The following is a 22959-nucleotide window of genomic DNA, read 5'->3' as shown; positions in this document are numbered from 1 at the left end:
GTTCTGAGGGCCCAGGGGCCGAAAACTGTGGCTTGTCTGGAAACGACTGGTCCTACTGCATAACCATGTAGGACTACACAGACATGACAACCTAGGCTGAGTTCAAAATCTGGCTTTCAGCTAACTTGACTGCTGACTTTTTTTTTTTTTTTTTTGGTGTTCCCTTAAATTTGGTGCCTAAAGGGAATGTCTCATTTCCTTCACCCCAACCCTAGATGCACGGGCTCTGCCGGGGATACAGAGCCCATGGACAAACTCTGTTCAACACAGTCTGACAATGAGCCTTGAGAGAGCCCTGTGTTGGTGTGCCAGGGCTGTGCTGTGGTTTCCATACATTCTCCTGAATTCACGTGCTAGAAACTTACTAAAACCATTGCAGCAGTGTTGAGAGAAAAGACCTTTATGAGGTGGTCAGGTTATGGGGTCTCAGCCCTCATGAACAGACTGATGCTGTCACTACGGGAACAGGCAAGTCACCTCAGGGGAGGATTACTACTGTAAGGGTGGGCTCGCCCCTCCCCCTTTCCTCTTGACTTTCCACCTCCTACCAGGGAGGATGCAGCAAGAAAACCTGCCCTCCCCCACCAGATGCCAGCCCCTTGACCTGGTCCATTCTATGAGGTCCTGATCGACTGCCCAGTCTTGCACAGCCTCTGGCAGCAGCCATAACAAAGCACCATGGGCTCAGCGGCAGTGACAACAGAAACCTGTATCCTCACAAAAGCTCATGTCTAAGGGTTAGAACCAGCTGGGCAACAGTGGACAGGTGCCAAGCTCTGTAGGGGTCTGCAGGGTCAGGACAGCTGATGATCTGGCTCCAGCACAGGGGCCGTGGGCTTGGGACCAAGGGCTTGGGACCAAGGTGAGGCCATGCTTCTATCTAAGTGTGATGTCCCAGGATGCCCATCCTTTTACCTGAGTCAGAGAGAGCCTCCTGTTCTGTTCAGTCCCCAGACCCAAAATCTTCACAAGACACCCCACTGGGGACACAGTTAAAGTAGGGTTTTACGGAACATCTGGGCACCCTGGGCCAGTGCAGCTGACACAGGAGGTGAACCGCCCAACAAACAGAGCAGCCCACAGCCCGCTAATATTCAATGAAGAGTGGTGAGGTCACCAAAGACAAGCCCACTGGAAGCCGAGCGGACCTAGGTCCACCTGTACCCTCTCTCTAAACTTGAGCTGCACTCAACTCTAAATGCTTGTTTTTCTTTTTTAAAGTTCATTTATTCCTTTTTCTATTTACTCAAAAGGAAGAGACAAATAGATCTTCCATCTGCTGGTTCACTCCCTTCAAATGCCCCCATTTGGCTAGGGCTGTGGATCAGGTTGACACCAGCAGTCTGGAACTCTGTCTGGTCCTCCCACTTGGGAGACAGGGACCCAAGCACTTGAGTTATCACCTGTTGCCTCTCAGGGTGCATATTAGTAGGCAGCTGCATGGGACGCAGGGATGGCACCCAGATGCTAATGCAGATATGCCAAGCAGCGGCTTAACCGCAGCACCAAACAGCTGCCCCCCAGTGCTTGCCTCTCATCCTACACTGTATAGATGTCACCGTTTGCAACTCTCAAGCATGCCCCGCCCCCTGACAGTTTGCTAAGCTGACCCTCTGGTGTGTTTCTGGTGTATTTTGTCCCTCCACAGCCACACTCAGGGGAGGGATTCGGAAGCCTGTGTCTGCGGTGGAAGCCAAGGGTTCCTGGGAGGCTCCTTCCTACTTCCTGTTCCTTCCACTGACATTGACATTGCTGTACTGTCACAGGGTGGGACCTAACCCAATTCAACTAATCAAACTTTTCCCTGAGACTTCATAACTTGAATGAAGGCACATGGCCAAGGGCTCCATGTGAACCATGTGAACCTGGACTGGCCCTGTTCACAGCTGGAGGGAAGGACAACAGTGGGTGCCCCCACTATCCCGGTTTCAAATCCACTCTGCTTCCTGCTGGAAAACCAGCAGGGGTGATTGCAGGGGGCCTAGTGACTAAGACTGCAGGAAGGCTGCTCACACCACACCATTCTCATGAGCCATGTGTCCCTCTGTCATGGGAGACCCTGCCTGTCCTCTGTGACTCTGAACTTGCTTTATAACAACAAAAAGAAAACCCACCACTGAGTGCCAGCCTCCATCCAGAGGGATCTTTTTAACTCCCTTCCAGCCCAGGAACCCTTCCAGTCCAGTAATCAGATGCGGTCCGTGAGGCAGGTCCTATTCCAAATGTGGTCCCAACTCCCATTCCTGTCCCTCTTGCCAGAACCTTGCCAAGTGCCCTCCCCAGTGAGGACAACAGAGCAGGTAGAGGTGTGCCTGGCTTTCTCTCTGCTTGCTTACCCTGGGGAGCCAGCCACCATGCTGTGAGGAAGCCCAGGGCCCCTGAGGAGGCCACATCTGCTGACAAGTCTGGGGATTCAGTCACTGCCAGAAGAGGGAGGGAGGGAGAGAATGGAGGAGAGGATGAGGAAGCAGGGGGGACTTCCTTGGAATCGAGATCTCAGTTTTCAGGAAGTACTCGCTGCTATTGAGGACAGCAAGACCTGAATTGCAGATCTACAGGAAGATGCACAAAGTTTTGGAATAATTGCTCTGTGATCATGGCAACGGGTGCTGTTACCCGGAGCCATAAGGTCAGAATTAGCGTGCGTAACCATGCAGCATGGCATGTTCGAGAAAGATTCCTTCTCTCTGTGACCTCAGGCAGGTTGCTTAACCTCTCTGGCCTGCCTCCATTTTCTCGTCTAAATTGCGGGATGGGGGTGGGGCACAGGGGAACAATGGTCTCCAGGTCCACTTGCTGTGAGGATCAGTGAAAATTTCAGGGGAGTAAAATGGTGAACCTCCACCATACCACTCAGTATCAAAGAACTCAGCTAGACTGGGTTCCCAGCAAGAGCCTGCACTGTCACCTCCAAACCCAAGATGCCCCAAACCACTGGACAGATCCAGCTCAGAGAGCTGAGCCCTGAGGTTTCAGCATGTGACAGAGGGTGCCCTGGTGATACTTATAGGCCCTTCCGGTCCAGCTGCTGCACTATGGCCTTGGCACTCAGCCTCTGCACTCATTTCCTGTGCCCACAAGTGCGAGGAGTTCCTCTGCTCTGTGTCTTAGGTTTTCCTGGCCTGGGTTATTTCTAGCAGAAATCTGCCCTTTGGGAAAGAAGCTGCAGCTCATATCAGCTGAGCCAAGCCTCCGCAAAAAAACCAGACGGCACATCCACAGCCCACTTGGAGGTGAGGCTGCCAAGTCAGCCTGTGGGCAGAGCCAGCAGCCCCCAGGAAGCCCTCATTATATGGGACTTGGAGCTACACAGGAACCACACAGACTGAGGGGGAAGCACATGCCTGTCTCACCCCACGCTTAGATGCCTGATGCGGGACACAGGTTCTGGCCTGCACAGCTCACAGGAGATTATTTAAAAAACTCGTGGAGAATGTACATGCTAAGAAATCAGTGTCCTTTCATCTGCCACCCCTACCAGGTGCCAAGGCAGTAGGATTACCCATATTGGGCTCAAACCTCTTAAAACGTGAGCTAAACAAACCTTTTCTCGTTAAAAAATACAAAGAAATGATTGCACCAAATTCAACATCTCTGCATCCCTAATCAACACATCTTTTGACTTTGCATTTGTTCACCAACCTTCTGAATCACCCTCACGCATGTTCTTAATCTTCATTTTCTTTAAAGGTATCTGTTCCTAAGACTGAGTGCAGCAAGACTGAGGAGACACTGGGCTCTCAGCCAGACTACCACTGCCACAGCCAGAAGCGACTTCCCTCCACCCAGCAAAGTGAGGAAGAACACATATCCACCTGGGCACACACAAGCACCTGCACTTGCTGCATATGCGGGCAAGAAAGTGCAGCAGCCCACGTGGCCACCGATGGATGGTTATAGAACCAAAAGGCAGCAGGTGCACACATGGGAGTGCTGCTCTACTTTACAAAGGAAGATGATTCCGAGCCAGGCTATGGCACAACTGGCCTCAGAGACATCATGGGAAGTGACACAAGTCAGTCACAAAGGACAAACACCATTGGGTCCCAGCCATAGGAGGTGCCCAGAGCAGTCAGATTTGAAGAGATAGGAAGTAAAAAGGTGGTGCCAGGGGCTGGGAAATGGCGATCAGCAGAGCTGGCACATGGGTCTGTGGGGGGTGGAAAAGCTTGTGGATTTGCTTCTGGCTGAGCAACAGCACTGTGACTCAAAATATTTCCAGTGGATTTTATGTTACCTGGATTGCACCACTGTTTCTTTAAAGATCTATTTTATGTGGGCCCTATGCACCAGCTCAACTGGCTAATTCTCTCCCTTTAAGGGTAAAGATCCCACATGGGTACCAGTTTTTGTCCTGGCCACTCCACTTTCTATCTAGCTCCCTGCTTGTGGCCTGGGAAAGCAGTAGAGGGCAGCCCAAAGCCTTGGGACTCTGTATTTGCATGGAAGACCTGGAGGAAGCTCCTGGCTTTAGGCCATTGTAGCCACTTGGGGAGTAAACCAGTGGATGGAAAATCTTTGTCTGCTTCTCTGTAAATTTGCCTTTCCAATAAAAATAAGGATTTATTTTATTTAACTATAAGGCAGAGAATTAGGGAGGGAGGGTGGGAGAGAAGGTGAAAGAGGGAGGGAGAGAGAGATCTTCCACTGCTGGCTCATTTCCCAAATGGTCTCAACAGTCAGCACTGGGCCAAAGCCAGGAGACTCATCCAGGTCTCCCATACGGTTGCAGGGACCCAGGCACTTGTGCCGTTTTCAGCTGCCTTCCCAGGCCATCAGCAGAGAGATGGGCTGGAAGCAGAGAAACTGGGACTTGAACTGGTGCCCATATGGGATGTCAGTGTCACAGGTAGCATTGTGTCACAATGCCAGTCCCTTGCAAAAGGTTTAAAAACAGGTTGTGGAGTGTGGTACTGCGGATCCAAAGTTTAAAGCAGTCACTCATGTTAGCAAAACTGGACGAAAATGCACAGGCGCTGGAAACAAACAGGGAGTCTTGTTTAGGCCCAGCTTCAGGGAGCAGGGGTGTGATGGGACTTAAGGGACAATCACCGGATAACTGCCTGAAGCTGGGTCCCAGAAAAGTTCCCCGGTGTAGTTCCTCCACATTTGAACTAACTTGCAATCTTTGCAAGCAGCCTGGGGTCTGTCAACCTCAAGGACTGGGCTGAGGGTGGCTTGGCAAGGGGTCCACAGCCCCACACAATGGCTACCGGGTCTGCAGGGGACGGAGGTGCCACCCCTTTTCCATGCGGGGACACTGCTTCTCCTTGGCTGCCTGAGACAAGCAGCATCCGCTCCTTGCCTGGCCCCGCCCCTGGCAGGGAGCCAGGATTATTTTACATTAATTTAAGATCGCTAATGAAGAATAATTAACAGCTTTGAGGGAGCCCGGCACACACTGTGTTTAGAAGTGGTTAATTATGCATTGTCTGCAAAACACCCTCTTCATATTCTTAACTTGTGGAGTTGCTGGTTCCAACGCCGACTATGAGCAGCAGAATGCCAGGCCAGGCGGCTCCACGTGCAGTCTTCCTACAGAGGATGATGACCACTTGCTGAGGCCCTACTACGTGCAGGGCATGAGGTACCCTCCTGGCATTTAGGTCTAGCTCATATGTTGTGCCTGCAAGAAGCCTTCCTTAATTTCTCCCACATGACGACTTTCCCCATGCAGTTTTACATTTGAGCCACCTCTAACAATCCCCCAACTTGTTAATGGACCCCTGTGGGTTGGAAGTGTAGGGGCTTGAGGCTCAGCTAAGCCTCTCCTTCTCGGACTACGTGACCCCCAGAGTGTGACCACAACCTCAAGTCCCTACTTTTTGCCGGGTGAGGTCTAACTCCTGGGCCTGGACCCAAGTCCCGGAGTCCCCTCTCCACTCCACAGCCTCTCCCTGTGACAGAACACAGTGTGCCCAGCCCAGCATGCATCCTCTCACCTGGGCTCAGGAAATCCCAGGTACTTCACCGCCTGGCTTGTCATCTCCTCCTCACAGTCCTAACACCCAGCCCCTGTGTCTCTGCCAAGGCTCTGACCATGACTCGAGCCCATCCAGCTGAGTCCTTTGGTCCCTGTCTGCCCCAGGACCCTGACATCTGTGGAAAGTTCAATTTGGAACAAGCAAGATCTGAGTTAGGATGCCATGGCCACCCTTGCCATCCCAACATCCCCGCCAACTTCGTCCTGCTCACTGGGAAAGGGGGTTGTACCCCGTCTTCCAGGCCAAGGGGAAGCATGACAATCCAGGACACAGAGCAGCCCCCACCACCCAGTGGACACAGATACTAAACAGCCAGGAGTGCTTCTGGGCACCCAGCAATGCTTATCCCAAGACGCTATACCAACAAACGTCCTGGGCCTGCCCGGAATGCCCAGCGCCGAGGGTTCCTAGTGTTGCACTCAGCTGATGCCTGGAGCTAACCACATGCAGGCCAGGCCTCTCTCCCTGGCCCCGGCCCATGAGCGGGGCTGTCCTTGCTAGGAGACCCTCCGCATCCTTTTTCCTATCAGAAATCAAAAGGGGAGCTCCCACACTTTCCCAGGGTCCCAGGCTCGTTACAGAGTGTGAGACCAGGAGGAGCTTTTAACTCCAAAGGAGATGGAATCATTGCCTCCCCAGTCTAACCCCACACCAGCACCGGCGGCCATGGTGGAGCCTCCGATGCCCTCCTGCTGGGCCCCGGGCGTCCCAACCAAAGTGTGTGTGAATACAACACACACCCATTCAGCCTCACACTGCCTCTCATATACTCTCACAGACAGACACAGTCACACCTATATATATTTATACACACACATGCCCTCAGACACATGTCGCACACTCTCTCACACTCACATACTCTGTCACCTACACATATTATCACACACACACACTCATATATACTCGCAGACTGTCACACAGGCTCACACATTCTTACATACCTCCACATGCTTGCATACTTTCTCATAATACCCTCACATACACACTCTCTGACATACACTCATACACACATTCTCACACTCACACAAACTGAAACACACACACTGCGACACAGACTCACACACTCACACTCTTATCGACATACGTTCATGTGTATACTCACATACACACTCCTCACACCCATTGATACATGCTCACACTCCGACACAAACACATGCATACACACAGATGCACTCACACTCACATGACCTCTGGCTCTGCGTGTTCACAGTCCAGCTTACTTCAGGGCCAAGGCAGTTGGGGCTGAGACAGTAAGCACAGCGACCTCGACTCTGTCCCCCAGACCACGCTGGGGGTGCAGGCAGCAGACCTGTTAGCCATAGCAGCCGGCGACCCAAAGGGCAGACGCGGCAGCAGAGCTGGCCAGGCCCCTCTGGACCTTTGTGGCCGCCCTCCTGGGGGGCCGGGCCTGCTCAGAAGTGAGATCCAGAATAAAGCAAAGCGGCACAGCCTCAGTTCCGCTGAAGCCTCCCGGGTCAGGCTAGAGGCCCGGGGAGGGTGCAGTCAGGCAGAGTTGCAAAGTGAATGGTAGTAAATGCTGCCTCTTCTGGGCCACAGTGGGGCCTCTGTGCACTGCTGGGGCCTTGAGCAGGCATGGGGTAAACTTCCCGTGCAGACCCCACGCCCTCCCCAAAAGGTTCGCTTACCTTTTATAGGCCCCATGCAGAGGCTGCAAGCACAGGAACTGCCAATAATCCAGGCAAAAGGCCTTGAACCTGAGCATTTTCACCTTTGGGTCCAGAGCCGAATCACTGCAGTATCTCCACGAAGACCCAGAGAGGGGCTGGTGGGAGTCAGAGGACTGGCGGCTCTGGCCCGCTTGGTCCCCCACTACGGGGGCCCCCCCTGCTCACATGAGCCAGCCCTGCCCAGAGCGCAGCCCGTACAGTACACGCCTCCAATACAAAGAGCAGCGAACACAAAAGCCTAGCGGCTCATGCCTGTGCCTCGCCTGGGCAGTCTCACGCTGCTGCCGTCTTTGGTGCCTGGGGCTTCTGGGGGCTCCCCCAAGGGTCCCGAAAGCCAAGTGAGGCAGCTCCGGCCATGTGCAGCTGCGGGAGTTCCCCACACCTCATCTTGGGGGCCCAGAGCGCTGGAGCGCTTCACGGTGGCTTGGCAAGGCTGTTGTTCCAAGCAGCCCCTCAGGGATGCCAGCACCTGACCAGGCAAGCTGTCCACTGCTCGTGTGGCTGGGGAGGCTGAGGCTGGGCAAGACCCAAGGGGTAGTAGGTAGGGAGCAGTCAGGGTGGTAGACCAACAACAGCCACTAGTCGAAGCTGGCTGGCGGAGCCTGGAACACTCACCAAGCGGCCACGTGGTGCTTGGGGTGGGGACTGTTCGACTCTGAAAGGCAAGAGGGAAAAGATGGACAGGGCCTCCCCTGGCTGCCGCCGTTGCCTGGGCAACAGGACACACTGATAAAATGTGAAATGGAAGCGTGATGACAGCCACTCATTGGCTGACGGAAGGAACGCCTGCTGCGAACACTGATGAGGGTGAGCGGGAGGGTGGGAGGGAGGGAAGGGGCTGGGCCAAGGGGCTATGGCCAACTGGGGACAGTGTTGGGCTGGGGTGGGGACTTCTAAGCAGAAAGAGTGACTCCAAGGACCATGGGACCTGCAGGTCACAGACCAGGAGCAAACGCACAGGCCCAGCCTCTGTGTCTCTCCCTTCTCCACTTTCGCTCCAGCTGCCTTACAGTTCACTCTCCACCTGTCAAAGTGTCCACGCCCCCTATGGCTTTCAGATTCAAGGCCAGGCCTGAGCCAGGTGCCCTATACCCACCCAGAATCACGCTGGCCCCTGCACTTCCTTAGGCCACCACACCCCTGCATCCTCCCTCCCCCGGCAGTTCCCCCACATGGTCCCCAACTTCCCTTCTCCCCCATTAGTGCCTTCTCTGGTCATGCCAGCCCCAGCATCCCTGGCTATTGACTGAATGCTCCATTCTTTGTCCACAGGACCTAAAGCGTCTACACCAGTCCTGCATAGCCACCTCTCCCTCTGTCCAGCCATGAGGCCACACCTCTCCCGTGCCCACCCCACCTGTGGCACAGACTGCTGTACGGACTGTGGAGGGTAAATGCAAGATCTAGGCCCCTCACCTATTTGCAAAATGGAGCGTTCCATCTTAGCCACCCTCCCACTTCCTGCCAAAGAGGAAACGGGGGTCTTGGAAGAGACTCTTGCTCCCAGAGGCTCACATAGAGCCCAGGAGCCGGGTGATGTCCAGAGACATGGGCCTTGGGCAAAGGCACGTGTCAGAAGGGAGACTGGGTCCCACACACCCTCAGCAAGACTGCTGGACTTCCAGCAGCTGGTGGGGGTTGGGGATAGGGTAGGAGGGAAGACCCAGGAACCTGCTCCCACAATGTTCTCTACCCCTGGGATTTTTCTTGATTTGTCATCAGCCAAGGCACAATTCCTAGAACAGCAGCCTTCAGCCAGAGGCAGCTTCGTCACCCCTCCCCCAACAGGGGACATCTGGTAAAGTCTAGAGAAAGTTTCAGTTGTCACAGCTGAAGAGCAGCTACTGCTAACATCGTGTGGCATTCGGATGCCAGTCAAACATCCTACAAGGTACAGGACAGTCCCCCACTTTCACCCCCGGGCAAGGATGCCACAACATCACAACATCTTCTGTACCATGGCGGAGAAGCCCCTAGAAACCCCCCTGCCCTGGGCAGCTGGAATGGGGAAGGCCTTTTTCCCAGGGCACCCGCCTGCACCCCCCCACACACACTGGGAAATGGGGAGCCTAACTCAAGCCAAGTGCAGGATGCCCCACTTGAGAGCGGGGCTACTGGCCGAAGGGCAGACAGGACAAGGAAGTGGCAGTGGCCCTCTGCCATGGACAAGGAGGTGGTGCAGTCTGGCCAGCCGCCCTGCCGTGCCGTCCCGCCTCCCTCCCCTGGGACAAGGACATTAGCTTCCCTCTCACGCCTGTGGCAGAGGAAGAGTTGGCCGCCAGGCCTTTGAGAGGAGGCCCCGTTCCTGGCTGGATGCTTTGTTTCTGAGTTCCCAGGCTGCGTCGGGGACCCCAGGCCCAGTGTGGGGGTGGGTGGGCCTGGCTACAAGGCCCCTTCCCCATGGGAGTCAGATCCTTATACCAGGCAGCAGCAGAGTTGGTGCCTCCCCGGCACAGAATAAGAACCATGCCTGAGGGTGGCTCTGGGCCTGGCTCCAGCACTTTTGATCTCTGCATCTCAGTTTTCCTCATCCAGGAAATGGGAACATTGAGCCCACCAATGTCTGTGTCCGTGGCAGCTTTGAGGGGCAGGAAGCAGGAGAGAGCAGGGTGGGGGCACATCCCACTGAGCACCTGCTTGCCTCAAGCATGCCAAGCAGGCTTGTTCACAATGGCTGTTCCTGGTGGGGATGATGGGTGCCCTTACCCTCAGGTTGAATGGTGGCTTCTCAGGGAAGCCTTCCCCTCCAGCCTATCACCAGCCAGCCCCTTCACCCTGACTTGCTTATCTTATATCCACCCAACACATGATATTAAAAGCCAATTTCTCAGTCCCTTTTGCTGCCTGTCCCTCTCTGCTGATACAGACGCTCTACAGTGGCCCTAGGTGCCTGATTCTCACAGGTACCTAGGAAACAGAGGTTGAGCACAGCCCAGGAGAGGGGAGCACTCAATGGCTCCTGCTGTACTTGTTTCCAAGCCCTGGTCCACTCGGGATGGGGGATGGGAAGCTGGGCTCCTGGCTTTAAGGTCAAGTATTGTCACTATGGACATGGCTTTCATGGGCTGGTGAGAATTAGGCTGACCTTTGATGAACTGAATAGGCAGGGAACTCCATTCAGTCCTGGAACAAAGAGTCACCCACCCTGCCTCCATTCTAGAACTTTCCTAGTCTGACCCCAACAGGGTACCTGACTGGCCAGCCAATAGGGTGGACAGTACAGGTGGGACCACTTTTCTATTAGTAACGTGAGTGGAATCTGGAGAGGCCAGTGGCCCAAGTGCCTTCAGGAGTTTCCAGAACCTTCCTCCCTGAGGCTCAGCCTGTTCTGATACATACACCCAGAGACTGGCTGGGACCTCACACCAGCCTAGTGGAGGCACGTGAGCATGTATGTGAGTATATAACTGTGCAGTGGTGTGCATGCCAGGGTGAGGTATAGCCATGAGCCTGGGCACGCAGCATTTACACTAAGAGCCCCAAACCTTCCAACCTGGCTGTGCCAGCAATAGGTCCTGAGCAAGTGGCCCTACTATCATAGTTCTTTTTCATCAGACACTATGAGAATGATCAGCATTCATTAAACAAGTTTACTCTTCTCATCGTGAGTTTCAGTATGAGCCTGTGTATGCATGTATGTGTGTACACAACCTGGTTCATATTACACATGGGCGTCAATGTTGAATGTGAGTCTGTGTGCACAGCCAGCTTGTGTTATCTGAGCATGTGAGTGCAGAGTGCACGCACACAGAACAATATGCATGTGTGAGCCTGCGTGTGTGCGCACATATATATACAGCCTGGTTCATATTCTATGTGGGCATGAGTGCTGCTGAGCAGGTGTGTGTGCACAGCCCAGCTTGTATCGTATGTGGGATATAGGTCAGAAACATTTTCAACTCTTGCTACCATTAGCCCTTGCACATGCTGCAGCCACGCCCACCCCACCTGTCCTACAAGAGACTCTTCTCCCATTCTCCAAACAGGGGCCTGGCCAACCTCTGGTCACCTCCCTGCCACTCATGTGGCTGCTGTAGGCTCGGCCCTCTCAGCTGCCCTCCCGGCCTGGCTGCTTGTTGCTTGCCTTGCTCGCGAGCCAGGGCACATGGCGTTGCTGATTTCTAACCTCCCTGGCCTGACCTCCCATCTCTCTTTTCTTTCTTCACTTTTTCATAAAGACAGAAGACAGTCTTATTGGAAGACATCTGCTGGACATGTCCAGATGCAGAAATGTGGGTGGAGACCCTCAGATCCTCCAGCTTCCACACATGCCAGCTGCAAACCCCGAGTTGCCCCGGCCTTATGCCCTTGGCTACGGCCTTGGTCGTCACGGGAACTGCCAGCTGCAGCCCATGTCCACGGGGTGCCCTCAACTGAGCCTGAATCACTGGGGGAGTCAGGGCTGAGCCTTGATTTGGGGGATCTGGTGCAAACTGTGGCTGCTCTCAAGGGACATAGCAGTAGTACCAGCAGTACTGCTGGTCCCTGGGGGGAATTTGAGGGCCACGTGTAGGTGAGGCTGATTTCCCGAGGCCCCTTGGGGACCCACTCTGGGTGGAAAGTGTGGGTGGCAGCAAGACAGTACCTGTAACACTCTGTGGAGAGGCTGCTTCCGGTCTCTAGGGAGCTCCTGGGGTGGAAAACGAGACAGGTCACCGAGGTACAATACACACAAACATACAAACACACACACCAAATCCCCCGGGGCTGGAGCCAGGCTAGTGCCCTGGGCTCCCTAGCTGCAAGAAACCATGTGCTTCCCTCTCACAGGCCAGCTGAGAGCCACCCCAGCCTCCCACATGCCAGCTCCAGGGTCCAGAGGCTAACTGCTGCTGTCCACCTGAACAAAACTAAGCTCAGGCTGGGCAGGCACCGGGGACCCAATCCTGGACCAGAATTTCAACTTGGGAATCTCTGCCTCAAGCCCAACAGGAGGGCATGTAACAGGAGTCCGTGTCAACAGACCCAGTGGCTCAGGCCTACCAAGCCTGCCCCCTGGACAGGTCCAGAGCCTGGCTGTCCCACTGGAAGTCATGGCCCTTTGAGAATGGGATGAGGGCCCGGGAGCCGGTTGGACCTGGATCAAATCCTGCCCTACCGTGGACCAGCCACGGGATTGAACACAAGTCCCTCCACTGCCAGATGCCTCAGTTTCCCCACCTGCAACCCATGAATTGTAACAGTATTGTTGTTGTGTCCCATACACACCTGCTGTAACTAGCTTAGCATTCCAAACACTGAAGCATCATTCCACAGACCTCACATTGCATACACAGCCTACATCAATGTGTGATATCAAAAGTATACCAACAAAGTGAATGTTACCCAATCACACGCACATACAGAACTTTCTGTGAACACTGTTATTCTATACAGACAAATGCCTGCTTCATCAAGTCCTCATGTCATAGGTGGAGGGGTTGGGGGTGGAATTAAACTCATCTCCAAGAGGGGCAGCAGCTTGCTCAGGGATGTCCAGTCTTCCTGAGTGCTGTCCATTCCACGTGCAACCCCATTTACTCTGCTCTGGAGCCTCAGGATCTTTTTTTTCTTTTTTTTTGTTAGATGATGTTTACCTACTTGATCATGGTGGGAAGGATCGAGGGTTAGGGAGAAGTGAGTGTGATCATTGTTTCCAAGCTTTCTATTTCTTCTTCCCATATCCAGAGGGAGAGGGGAGATGGGGGATAGGCCATACCCAGCCTTCAAACCATCCCAGTACCCGAGGATGGGGAAAGGCCAGCCAATATCAACCCAGGGTCACAATGGCACATGTTCCAAAGGTTCTGCCCAGGTAGATGTGACAGTTCCAAAATGCTGTCGATCTCACTGATCTATGGATGAGGAATCCCTTCCAATGTCCATTGGCTGATTCCATAGACCTTATAGTCTCCAATGGCCCAGATATTTGCTGTTATCATTTGGCTGGGGTAGTTGTTCATATTTCTGTTCTCCATTCTCCGCTATGGTACCACATGTCCTCTGCAGGCCCCAATGAGCTGTCCCCATGTCCTCTACGTGCACCAGGGTCTGCAGTCGAGCACTCCACCCTCTTCACTGAGGAGGACCAGTTCATGTACCTGAGCCAGGCAACCTGGCCCAAGCCAAACTGCCCTCCCCTGGGGCTCACAAGATCCACCCACCACGCAGGGGTGGTCGGGTTCTCAGGTATGTCATATGGTCCCTGGGTTTTGCTTTACCACTTAGACACAGGGTGTGTGGCGCCGTCTTGCAGAGGCTTCTACCATGTCTAGCCCCAACCACCACAGAGGAGGTTCCTCCCTCTTCATGCTCACCAGCTGTGCACAGCAGTTCTCAGCTCCCGTTCCCCACATGGCGAGGTAAGCTCCCAGCACCTCCCAAGCTTAGAAAGGCCTGAGGGCTTGATGAAAAACACATGGACTACCGAGAGCATCCTTCCAGGGCCTGGGATTTGCCAGAAGGGACACCTGCAGGGACCCCAGCTGGCTCTGCACTCCGCGTCTCCAGCGAGGCCACCTGGTCTGTGTGGGCCATGTGTGGGGTTTTGTGGCACTTGGTAGGACCCCCCTCCCTCGCCCTGGCATCCCCATTTCAGCGTGCCGAGAGGGGTTGTGATCAGGAGGGGATCCTGAGCAGGGGCTGCCTATGTTTGGGGCAAGGCCATGACCTGGGAGGAAGCTCACGGCAGGAGATCGCGGATCAGGATATTCATGAAACCTGCCTCGGTCAGTGTCCCCTCCCTATGATTAAACAAGGGGCACATGACCGCTGCGTGAACTTCAGTAATAGCTGTGAAACACAACGTGAAAAATAACCCCCAAGGCCTTCTCCCCAGAGGTGGCCAGTGTCAAGACGGGAGGGGAGATTATGCCCAGCCTGCTCCTGGCTCCTTTTATTTTCCAGTGACATAAAAATAAACTCCGCCTGTGAAGCACTTTCCCCGTTCGCACTGTCTCGCCCGTGTCCGGGCCTGGAAACCCCACCCTGTGTGAGTGCACACACATACATACACACTACACACCCAGGCTGGGGGGGTGCTGGCACGAATGCCACAGCCCTTGTGGATGTGGGGCTGGGTGCCATCCCTCCCACCCGCCCTGGTAAACAGGCTGTGGAGGCTACGGGCTGAATAGGGCATCTGTACAGGCACACTGGCTCCTTTCTCACCCGTTCCTGGAACTGCTGGGGTCCAAGGGGTGGGGACAGAGAGGGGATGTTTTTGGCCCTGGGTCCACACCAGTACTGATGGCCAGCCGAGCCCACAGGCTCCTCCCAGCACTAAACATGGGGCTTGGCTCTTTGCCAGCCTCTCTCTAGAGGTTTCCTTACTTGCGGCAGAAGCACGAATCGAAGGGAAGGGGCAGAGACCACTGCAACTGGTTCATCCTCCATGCCAGATGCCAGCTGCACATGCCTGCATCAGCCACTGGTGGCCCATCACTGGGCTCTGAGCAGGAGGCATGCACAGAGCACATGGGGTCTGTGTTCTGGAACACTCAGCCTCCCAGCAAGGCTGACACAGGGGAGGGTCTGTGGGCTCACCCGCACCTTGTCCACCACGCACAGTGGGTGAGGCACTGTTGTCCCCTCTTTTGAGGTGCTGACGTACCCAGTGTCACAGAGGTGTGGCCAGAAGTTGAGCCCAAGCAAGGCTCAGAGCCCACATGACCCCACCTGGACCTCTATTTCCTCATCCATACAATGGGGCTGATCCTGCAGCCTCTCATGCTAAGGGGTCCATGGTGGGGAGGGGGGAGCACCAGGCTAGAGTCGTCTCACAATCCAGGCTGGCATGAGGTGGTGCCAAGGCTGACTCACACCTGCCAGGGCCCTGCCCAAAACCTCCTTCTGGAAACACCACAGAGGCCTCCTGTCCACCCACTGCTGGCCTTCCTGGCCTGGCTCTGGACCACACACTGCCCTGCCCACCAGCTCTACCACAGGCACAGTGAAGCGACTGTTGCAGGGCTGGCCCCAACACCTTCCATCCTGCCAGGCTGCCCTACCCAGTAGTCTAGCTGGAGCCAGGAAAACTCACTGTTGCAAGGGGAGGGGTCTCTTTGCCTGCACGGGAGGGAGACAGTGAATGCGGGGCAGGGGCCAGTGGGGGGTTGGGAGGGTCCTCCAGGCCCTCCTTCTAAAGAAATGTTCATCAGCTTACAGGTGGGAGTGGCCTCAAACCACCCAGAAACAAGTCTTATCCTACCTGTTAACTACACAGCCCCTTTGCACGAGACAGGTTCCAAGATCCCCGGCTGGAAGATTGGCACTGCAATTGCAGCCGACCCTGCACACATTCTGATTTTCCCCATGCATCATGTCTACGAGCGAGTTTAATTCACAGGCAACACACAGCGAGTGATCAACAGCCATGACCAGGAATAACAGCAGACAAGTTGGGCAATGTATTGTAGGACCAAGATAGGAAGAACTTACAAACTGCTCATTTCTGGAGTTTCCCATTGAATATTTTCCCACCACGGATGACCTTTGGCCACTGAAGTCTAGGAAAAGGAACCTCAGGTACGGGGAACTCCTCTAAATCATTTCACACTCACAAGCAGCCCTGGTCCCTAAGATATTTTTATTCCCATTTCACAGCTATGCAGACTGAGGCACCCAGGGGTTCTCAGAGGGCAGGGTGATCCCATGACAGGCAGGCACACAGGCACGGGCACGGCTACCAGCCCCGTGGATGGAGGTGGGAAGAGAACAAGAACTCTCATTGAGTCCAAAGCAAGGCAGGAGAGGAGGGTGAGCCTGCAATCCCTCAAGCTCTGCCCTCCTCTCCCAGTCTCCACTCCCTGTCCTGCCAATGCCACCAGGCTCCACCTACTCCAGGCACATGCATTTCCAGCAGCCAGTTCCTGGGGTCCCTGGCCTTCCTGGGGGGATCCTTCCTGGTTCTTAGCCTCACCTCCCCACCTCTAGGCGTGACACGATCTTGTTCAGTCCTTCAGCCACGCAGAGAGAGTTGGGGAGTGGTGGAGGGGGTTTCTTATTCCCATTTCACAGTCGGGAAAAATGAGGATCAGAGAAGCCAGAACCTCCATGGAACTTCTGGTGACTAAGTGACCCTACCCAGCTCCCAGGCCCATGGAGTTTCATGCTCTGTTCTCTACTTCAGGGTCTCCCATACCAACAGCTGGCTCAGGCAGCTGATTCCCTAGTAGGGGAAATTCCACAGCCTGCCCAATTCAGGGCACAGGACTTGCTGAATGACAGCTCCCTGAGGATGCCCTTCCTCTGAGGGTTCCCTTGGATATCCAGGAATAACCCAAAGTACCCCAAATCCAGGAATTTACACACTTTTACAATGTAACACCAACATAGCTAGTACATTCTCATAGTTCAAAAGTGTAGTGAAAGAGTTGCTAAGCACAACGTGTCTTTCCCAATTGGTCCTCATTCACCAACTCCCAGGCACACAGGGGGCAGTGGCATCCCAGGGCATCCCACAGGACTTCTCGGTGCCACTGCAAGCCATCTCTCTTCCATGGCAAGGCAAGGGTGGAGGACCCTCACTCACCCAGCGCCTGACCTAGAACAGCAGGCAGGGCTCTGCCCTAGTCTGGCCACCAACTGTGGCCCAGGGCAGGACTGGCCCTTCCACATCCACAGAGGGCCCCGGGGACAGCTTCCCAGACCCAGCTTCAGAGCCATGGCAGCCTGATCAAAGAAAAGACACTCTTGGGGCCCGGCGGCGTGGCCTAGCGGCTAAAGTCCTTGCCTTGAAAGCCCCGGGATCCCATATGGGTGCCGGTTCTAATCCTGGCAGCTCCACTTCCCATCCAGCTCCCTGCTTGTGGCCTGGGAAAGCAGTCGAGGACGGCCCAATGCATTGGGACACTGCACCCGCATGGGAGACCCGGAAGAGGTTCCTGGTGGTTCCCAGCTTCGGATCGGCACGCACCGGCCGTTGCGGCTCACTTGGGGAGTGAACCATCGGACGGAAGATCTTCCTCTCTGTCTATCCTCCTCTCTGTATATCTGACTTTGTAATAAAAAATAAATAAATGTTTAAAAAAAAAAAAAGAAAGAAAAGACACTCTTACTGGAGTTAGTCTTGTGGCGTAGGCAATAAAGCTGTAGCCTGTGCCATCAGCATCCTGTAAGGGTGCTGGTTCAAGTCCCAGCTGCTCCATTTCCCATCAAGCTCCCTGCTAATCACCCTGGAAAAACAGTGGAGGGTGGCTCAAGTGTTTGGGCCCCTGCACTCATGTGGGGGACCTGGAGAAAGCTCCTGGTTCCTGGCTTCAGCCTGGCTCAGCCCCCCGCACTGGGGTATGAATCAGCAGTTGCAAGACCTTTCTCTGTCTCACCCTCTCTTTCCATAACTATTTTAAGTAAATAAACAAATCTTACTAAAAGACACTCTTACCGTCACTGACACGCACTGATACACACACAAAAGCACACAGAGCCCCCGCCCAGTAAGTGGCTGGGAACACCTCACCGTGCTCAGGCCTGGTCTCAGGTGACTTGGCCTGGAGAGAAGATGCGTACTGGCACAAAGTCACATGATGAGGGAGGGTCAGGCTGGACGCTAGCCCATCCTCCCCATCCCCCACCCTAGGCCCTGCACTCGGCTGTCATAGGCGAGCACAGCAACCCCAGATGCTGGCCTGGCCTCAGGGGAAAGGGGAGTCCGAGGCCAGGAGCAGCAAGGCCACAAAGTGCTGAGCCACCGTGAGCTCCAGGAATGTGACCTTTACCCTTCAGATGTCCCTGAGGGGTGGGTCGTACAGTCACTCCCCTCCTTGCCAAGGTGACAGGGCTCCTTTGCAGCCACACAGCTTGGAGGGACATGTGGACACCATCAGGGCTTTGAAGGCAAGTGGCTCTGGGAGGCTCAGCTGCCCTGAACTGCAGCAGACAGCCACAGCCAGGGGCCCAGGGCAAGGTACAGGTGACATATATTTTCTCCGTACAATTTCAGGCTAGTGATGGCCCACACTCTCCTAGAGAAACTGCACTTGCTCAAGTCCCTGTAGGATATAGTGCAAAGTGAGCTCATGTATCCCCAGCCTGGTCTCCTGAGGCTGGAAATGGCCCCTTTATACTTCCCTGCTCCTACAAGGGCCAGGCAGGAGCAGCTGGGGCCGGCCTGCCTCAGCTGCTCTGTTAATCCCGGGGGAGGCTTGGCACAGGCAGAAAGGGGCTCCCTGCCCCACGGTGCTGGGATCAAGGATTGGAGGCTGATCAGAAATGAACAAAGAGTTTTCCTCAGGAACACGTAATGCCCCAGGCAGCTTGGTTTTTTGTGTTTTTTTTTTTTTTCAAACATATACCACGGGAACAGAATAGAAGATGGGAGAGAGAGAAAAAGGGTTCTTGTTTATGCATTCCCTACTAGTCGTGAGAGGAGGTGGGTTGGTTGGGGACAGAGGTAGCATCCTGAGCATCAGGGGTCCTGGGACTCACTCAGTATTTTCATCCATGTAGTCCAGCAAATGGATGTAATCCAGCACACACAAAGAGCAAAGAACACATGTGTAGCCCAGCACACACGAGCAGCTCAGCACACACACAGACCAACACCTTGCCCCCTACCTTTCAGAGTCTCAAGGACCAAGACAGCCGGTGCCAAGCCGGTGCCAGGGCCAGTCGGGGACACTAGGCTTGCACCTCTGGTGCCTGAGCCACAACTAGCATAACCTCGGGCCTCTGTGCCCTCCACTCCATTGAGGCACCTGTTTTGCCCAGGCTGGCCCCAAACCGGCCATGCTCCCTTCTCCTCCCTCCAACTCCAAGCAAACCCAGTGGTTCATCTCCGCCCCAGTTCCCCCAACACACACACACACACACACCCTGAAGGCCTCTTCTTCACACGCACAGTTGCATGGGTCAGTTGGGGCTGATCTCCCTGTGCGGCCCCCAGAGACAGAGAGTGGCCGTGAGCCCTGAGGCTCCTCAGGACTGGCACTGCCAGGGAACCTCCATAGTGGACCTGTCCCAGAACGGAGTGGCGGGAGTTGTGGAGCCCCAGCATCTATCCCCATTGAAGCCAACCTTGGCCTGCTTGCTTGGCCCAGCAGAGGCCATTCTCAGCCCTGCCAACTTGTCTTTCTATCCCTAATTCCTAGGATGGCACTTCAAACAAGCTCACGGGAAGGGAGATGGCAAGACGAGGTCACGTGTGGCACGAGAGCGGTGGAAACATCTCTGAGAAATGTACGCCATGAATAAACGGGGAGTGGATTTCCAAACACTTTTGCACCAAGTGTTTTAAATTCGTCTTTACCCCAGAGATGACGAGGTGTCCTCGGGCACTCCCTCAGCCCCCTCCTGGCTCCCCTCCCTTCCCAGATGCAGATGTTGCTGAGGTCCCAGCCCCTCCTCCAGCCCCCTCCTCTCCAGAAGAACCTGAGGAAGGAAGAAACAGGTCATAGGGCTGCCAGATGCTAGGTCACCTCGTGGAGTCCTTGCAGCCCCAGCCCCACTTGACAGAAAAGGAGCAGGATCAGAGAGGCTAAGCAACCTGCTCTAAGCCACACAGCCACAGGGCAGTGTGTTGGGGGTATTATGTGGCTGGATCCTCTGGCAGGGGAGGCCCAGGAGGAAGCAATCATCCCCAAATCTAGGGTTCTACATCTGCTGCATCCACCCAGTCTCAGGGCCTTCAGGGAAGCCCTGTCCCTCTGCAGCCCTTAAGATGGTCAGGCATTGTTGGCTCCATCCAGGACAGAGAAAAGGGAAGTTGGAGAGACCCGGGGACGTTTCTCTCTTAGGTGACAACATGCCTGGTTGTGGCAGGGTCTCTGAGCCGTACAGGAGGGGACTGCTAAGGTCAAACAGGCCTGACAGGAGCTGGGCCTCATGGCTGTTCTTGAAAGGTCTTTGCCCCTCTGGAGCAAGGTCATGGGGAACTAAGCAGCAGTCCCGGCCCAGGTCCCAGTTCCTCTGATCTTGCTGTCCTGAGCTCATGCCCAGGACATGGAAACAGGGAAGGCACCCACAAACAGGCAGGGGGGTCTTGTGGGGCCTGGGCCCCTGAGATGCAGGTTGGCTGGGCTCTGGATCCACACTGCCTCAGTCCTAGTCCCTCTCCACAGCCTTGTCCTGCCTTTCCTTCCATCAGCAGCAAGCCAACCCAGAGAATGACATTTGCAGAATGACAACATCATCAAAAGCGCTTATTTCCTGCAGTCTTTTGTTTCAGTCAACTGGTTTCCCTTTTTGTCTGCAAAATGCCATTTGAAGCAATGTTCTGATCATCACTGTCCCAGCTGTCTGATGCTGCAGTGGGGGGGGGGGGCAGAGATGGGGAGGTGAGAGCGTGGGCACCCTGTTGGCACTGATGTGTATGGCCCTGGGCAGAGGAGAGTGGGAGTGGCCATTAACAGGGAGGCCTCACAGCCCCAAGGGAGTAGAAGGACCCACCTGCCAGGAGTCCCTACGAGGGGCACAGCGCTATCCCAGGGGCTCTGGGGAGAGTGGCCAGGTCCTGCATGGGCCTACCGGGAGAGGAAGGGCTCTCACTCCCAGGAGCTGGGCCCCACAGGGGTTCATTCTGGGCTGAGGAAGCCGAGCCCACACCCCTGACAGGGATCAGCCTGGAGAAGAAGGGGTTAGGAGAGGCCACCATGGAGGGACTGCGACTGGGAAGGTCACAGGCCATGTTGTAGCCCACTGCCTACAGAGGGACTCAGTCCAGCAGATCCCATGCCTGCCCTCCCCAGCCTTTTGAAAAATTCCACTTGCTATTCTGAGACAACTGTCGATTCATCTACAGCTGTAAGAAGCAACACTGAGATGATCTCTGCATTCTGTCATTTCAGCCAGAGGACACCATCTCCCAGTGCTGTGGGCCTTCATGCTGTCCTCTCTGCCGGCCTCACTCTGAGTGCCAGGTTTTTCTCACAATCACATGAGAGGAACCAAAGACACACACACACACACACACATGCACATACACACCACTCACACACATGTAAGGACCAGCATGGCCAAGACACAGCTCACTCTCAGCAGGACTGGTGTCAGGATCCCTGCAGATTCCAACATCCATGGAAACAGTGCACAGTGCTGTATCTCCACGGAATCCATGCAACCTTCCCTGTCCTGACATCATCTCTGGCTGCCTCACAGCACCCAGCACAAGGTCAGCACCATGGAAGTGGCTGCGATACACTATTGCTTGGGAAACAATAAGAAGTAAGTCTGCACTCATTCAGTACATATGCCACCACTCTAGGCCCCACTACACAGTCCCTGGATGAGATGGGAGGTGTTCCTGGTTCAGACAATGCATGCTAGAATGGGGCTCAGAGTGTGTGAGACAGCAGAGGCCATGGCTGGGCAGGGTGGGCCTGCACACTTCATCTGCCTGGGTTTGGTATAGCGCCTGGGGCAAGGAAAACTCAAGTTTGTTTTGTTTTATTTTGCTTCACATTTTGGAACTTAATGGAACTTTTTTCCTTTATTTTGGATCTGAGAATGGCTGGATCCTTGCATGTGGTATTAGAGGGAAAGTTCAAGTATATATAGCAGTCTCATAATCAGAAAGACTTGTTACCCCGCGTCTCCCTTTCTTTAACGCAAACTTGGTCCTGACCCCTCTTCTCTAGTTCAAAACAGAGATCATTACTGATATAATTACAAACACACACACACACACACACTTAAAACATCACAGTGTAGCACTAGTGAGTACCACAGGAAAACAAGTCACAATGAATAATGGGAGATTTGGCAGGCTCCTAGTGGGTGGGCCCGTCCCCTGGGGCGTGAGAAAGTCAATGGCAAGTGACAGCGGTTACAGACGCTGACGGATGCTGGGGTTTGCTGGGATGCTGCCCTGGGTGATGCTCTGAATGGTGACAGCTCTTGGCAGAGCTACGAACTTATCACAGTCCAATCTTCCCTCGACTGCAAGAACAGTGGTGTTCCTGGAAAACGTGACACATCGCCAAGGCCCAGAGATGCACTAAGTGCCTCTTAGATGTCAAAAGCAGTGGGATCCCGGGGTCAGGTGACAGTACAGGGATCCGTGAGTATCTGGGAGACCCCAGGTCTGCCATGGCCCTGCTGGGCACACACCTTCCTTCCTGCATCCTTTTGGGTTGTATACCTTGTTTCCAGCACCCAGCCCAGGCCACTGCTGAAGTGTTACTGAGAAACACGCCCATGGATGTTTTTGGACAGAGAAACAGTCAGCATGATAACAGTGAAGCCATATGCCCAGGCCCGTGGGGCAAGTGGAGGCTTCACCCTAGATGTTCCAAGACCTGGCCCGCAGACCTCCCTTCTCCTGCCTGGAGGAGGCACCTCAGGACTCCCTGCTTTCATGGGGGGTGCACCCA

At 54.6% G+C, this 22959-nt stretch overlaps 1 protein-coding gene across 2 annotated transcripts in view; it reads right to left on the bottom strand.

Moving 5' to 3' along the window:
• The window catches only part of IQSEC1 (IQ motif and Sec7 domain ArfGEF 1), a 238763-nt gene that overhangs the window by 115440 nt on the left and 100364 nt on the right, over positions 1-22959 (bottom strand). For both annotated transcript variants that reach the window (XM_058678598.1, XM_058678601.1), the window contains exon 3: positions 12258-12302. In XM_058678598.1, coding sequence (XP_058534581.1) covers positions 12258-12302 — 45 coding nt within the window. The remainder of the gene's footprint in view (positions 1-12257; positions 12303-22959) is intronic.

This window comes from Ochotona princeps, chromosome 21 (assembly GCF_030435755.1).
Source record: "Ochotona princeps isolate mOchPri1 chromosome 21, mOchPri1.hap1, whole genome shotgun sequence".
NCBI lineage: Eukaryota > Metazoa > Chordata > Mammalia > Lagomorpha > Ochotonidae > Ochotona > Ochotona princeps.
Note: the sequence above shows the minus strand (reverse complement) of the source record. Positions and strands in the feature narration are given on the sequence as shown.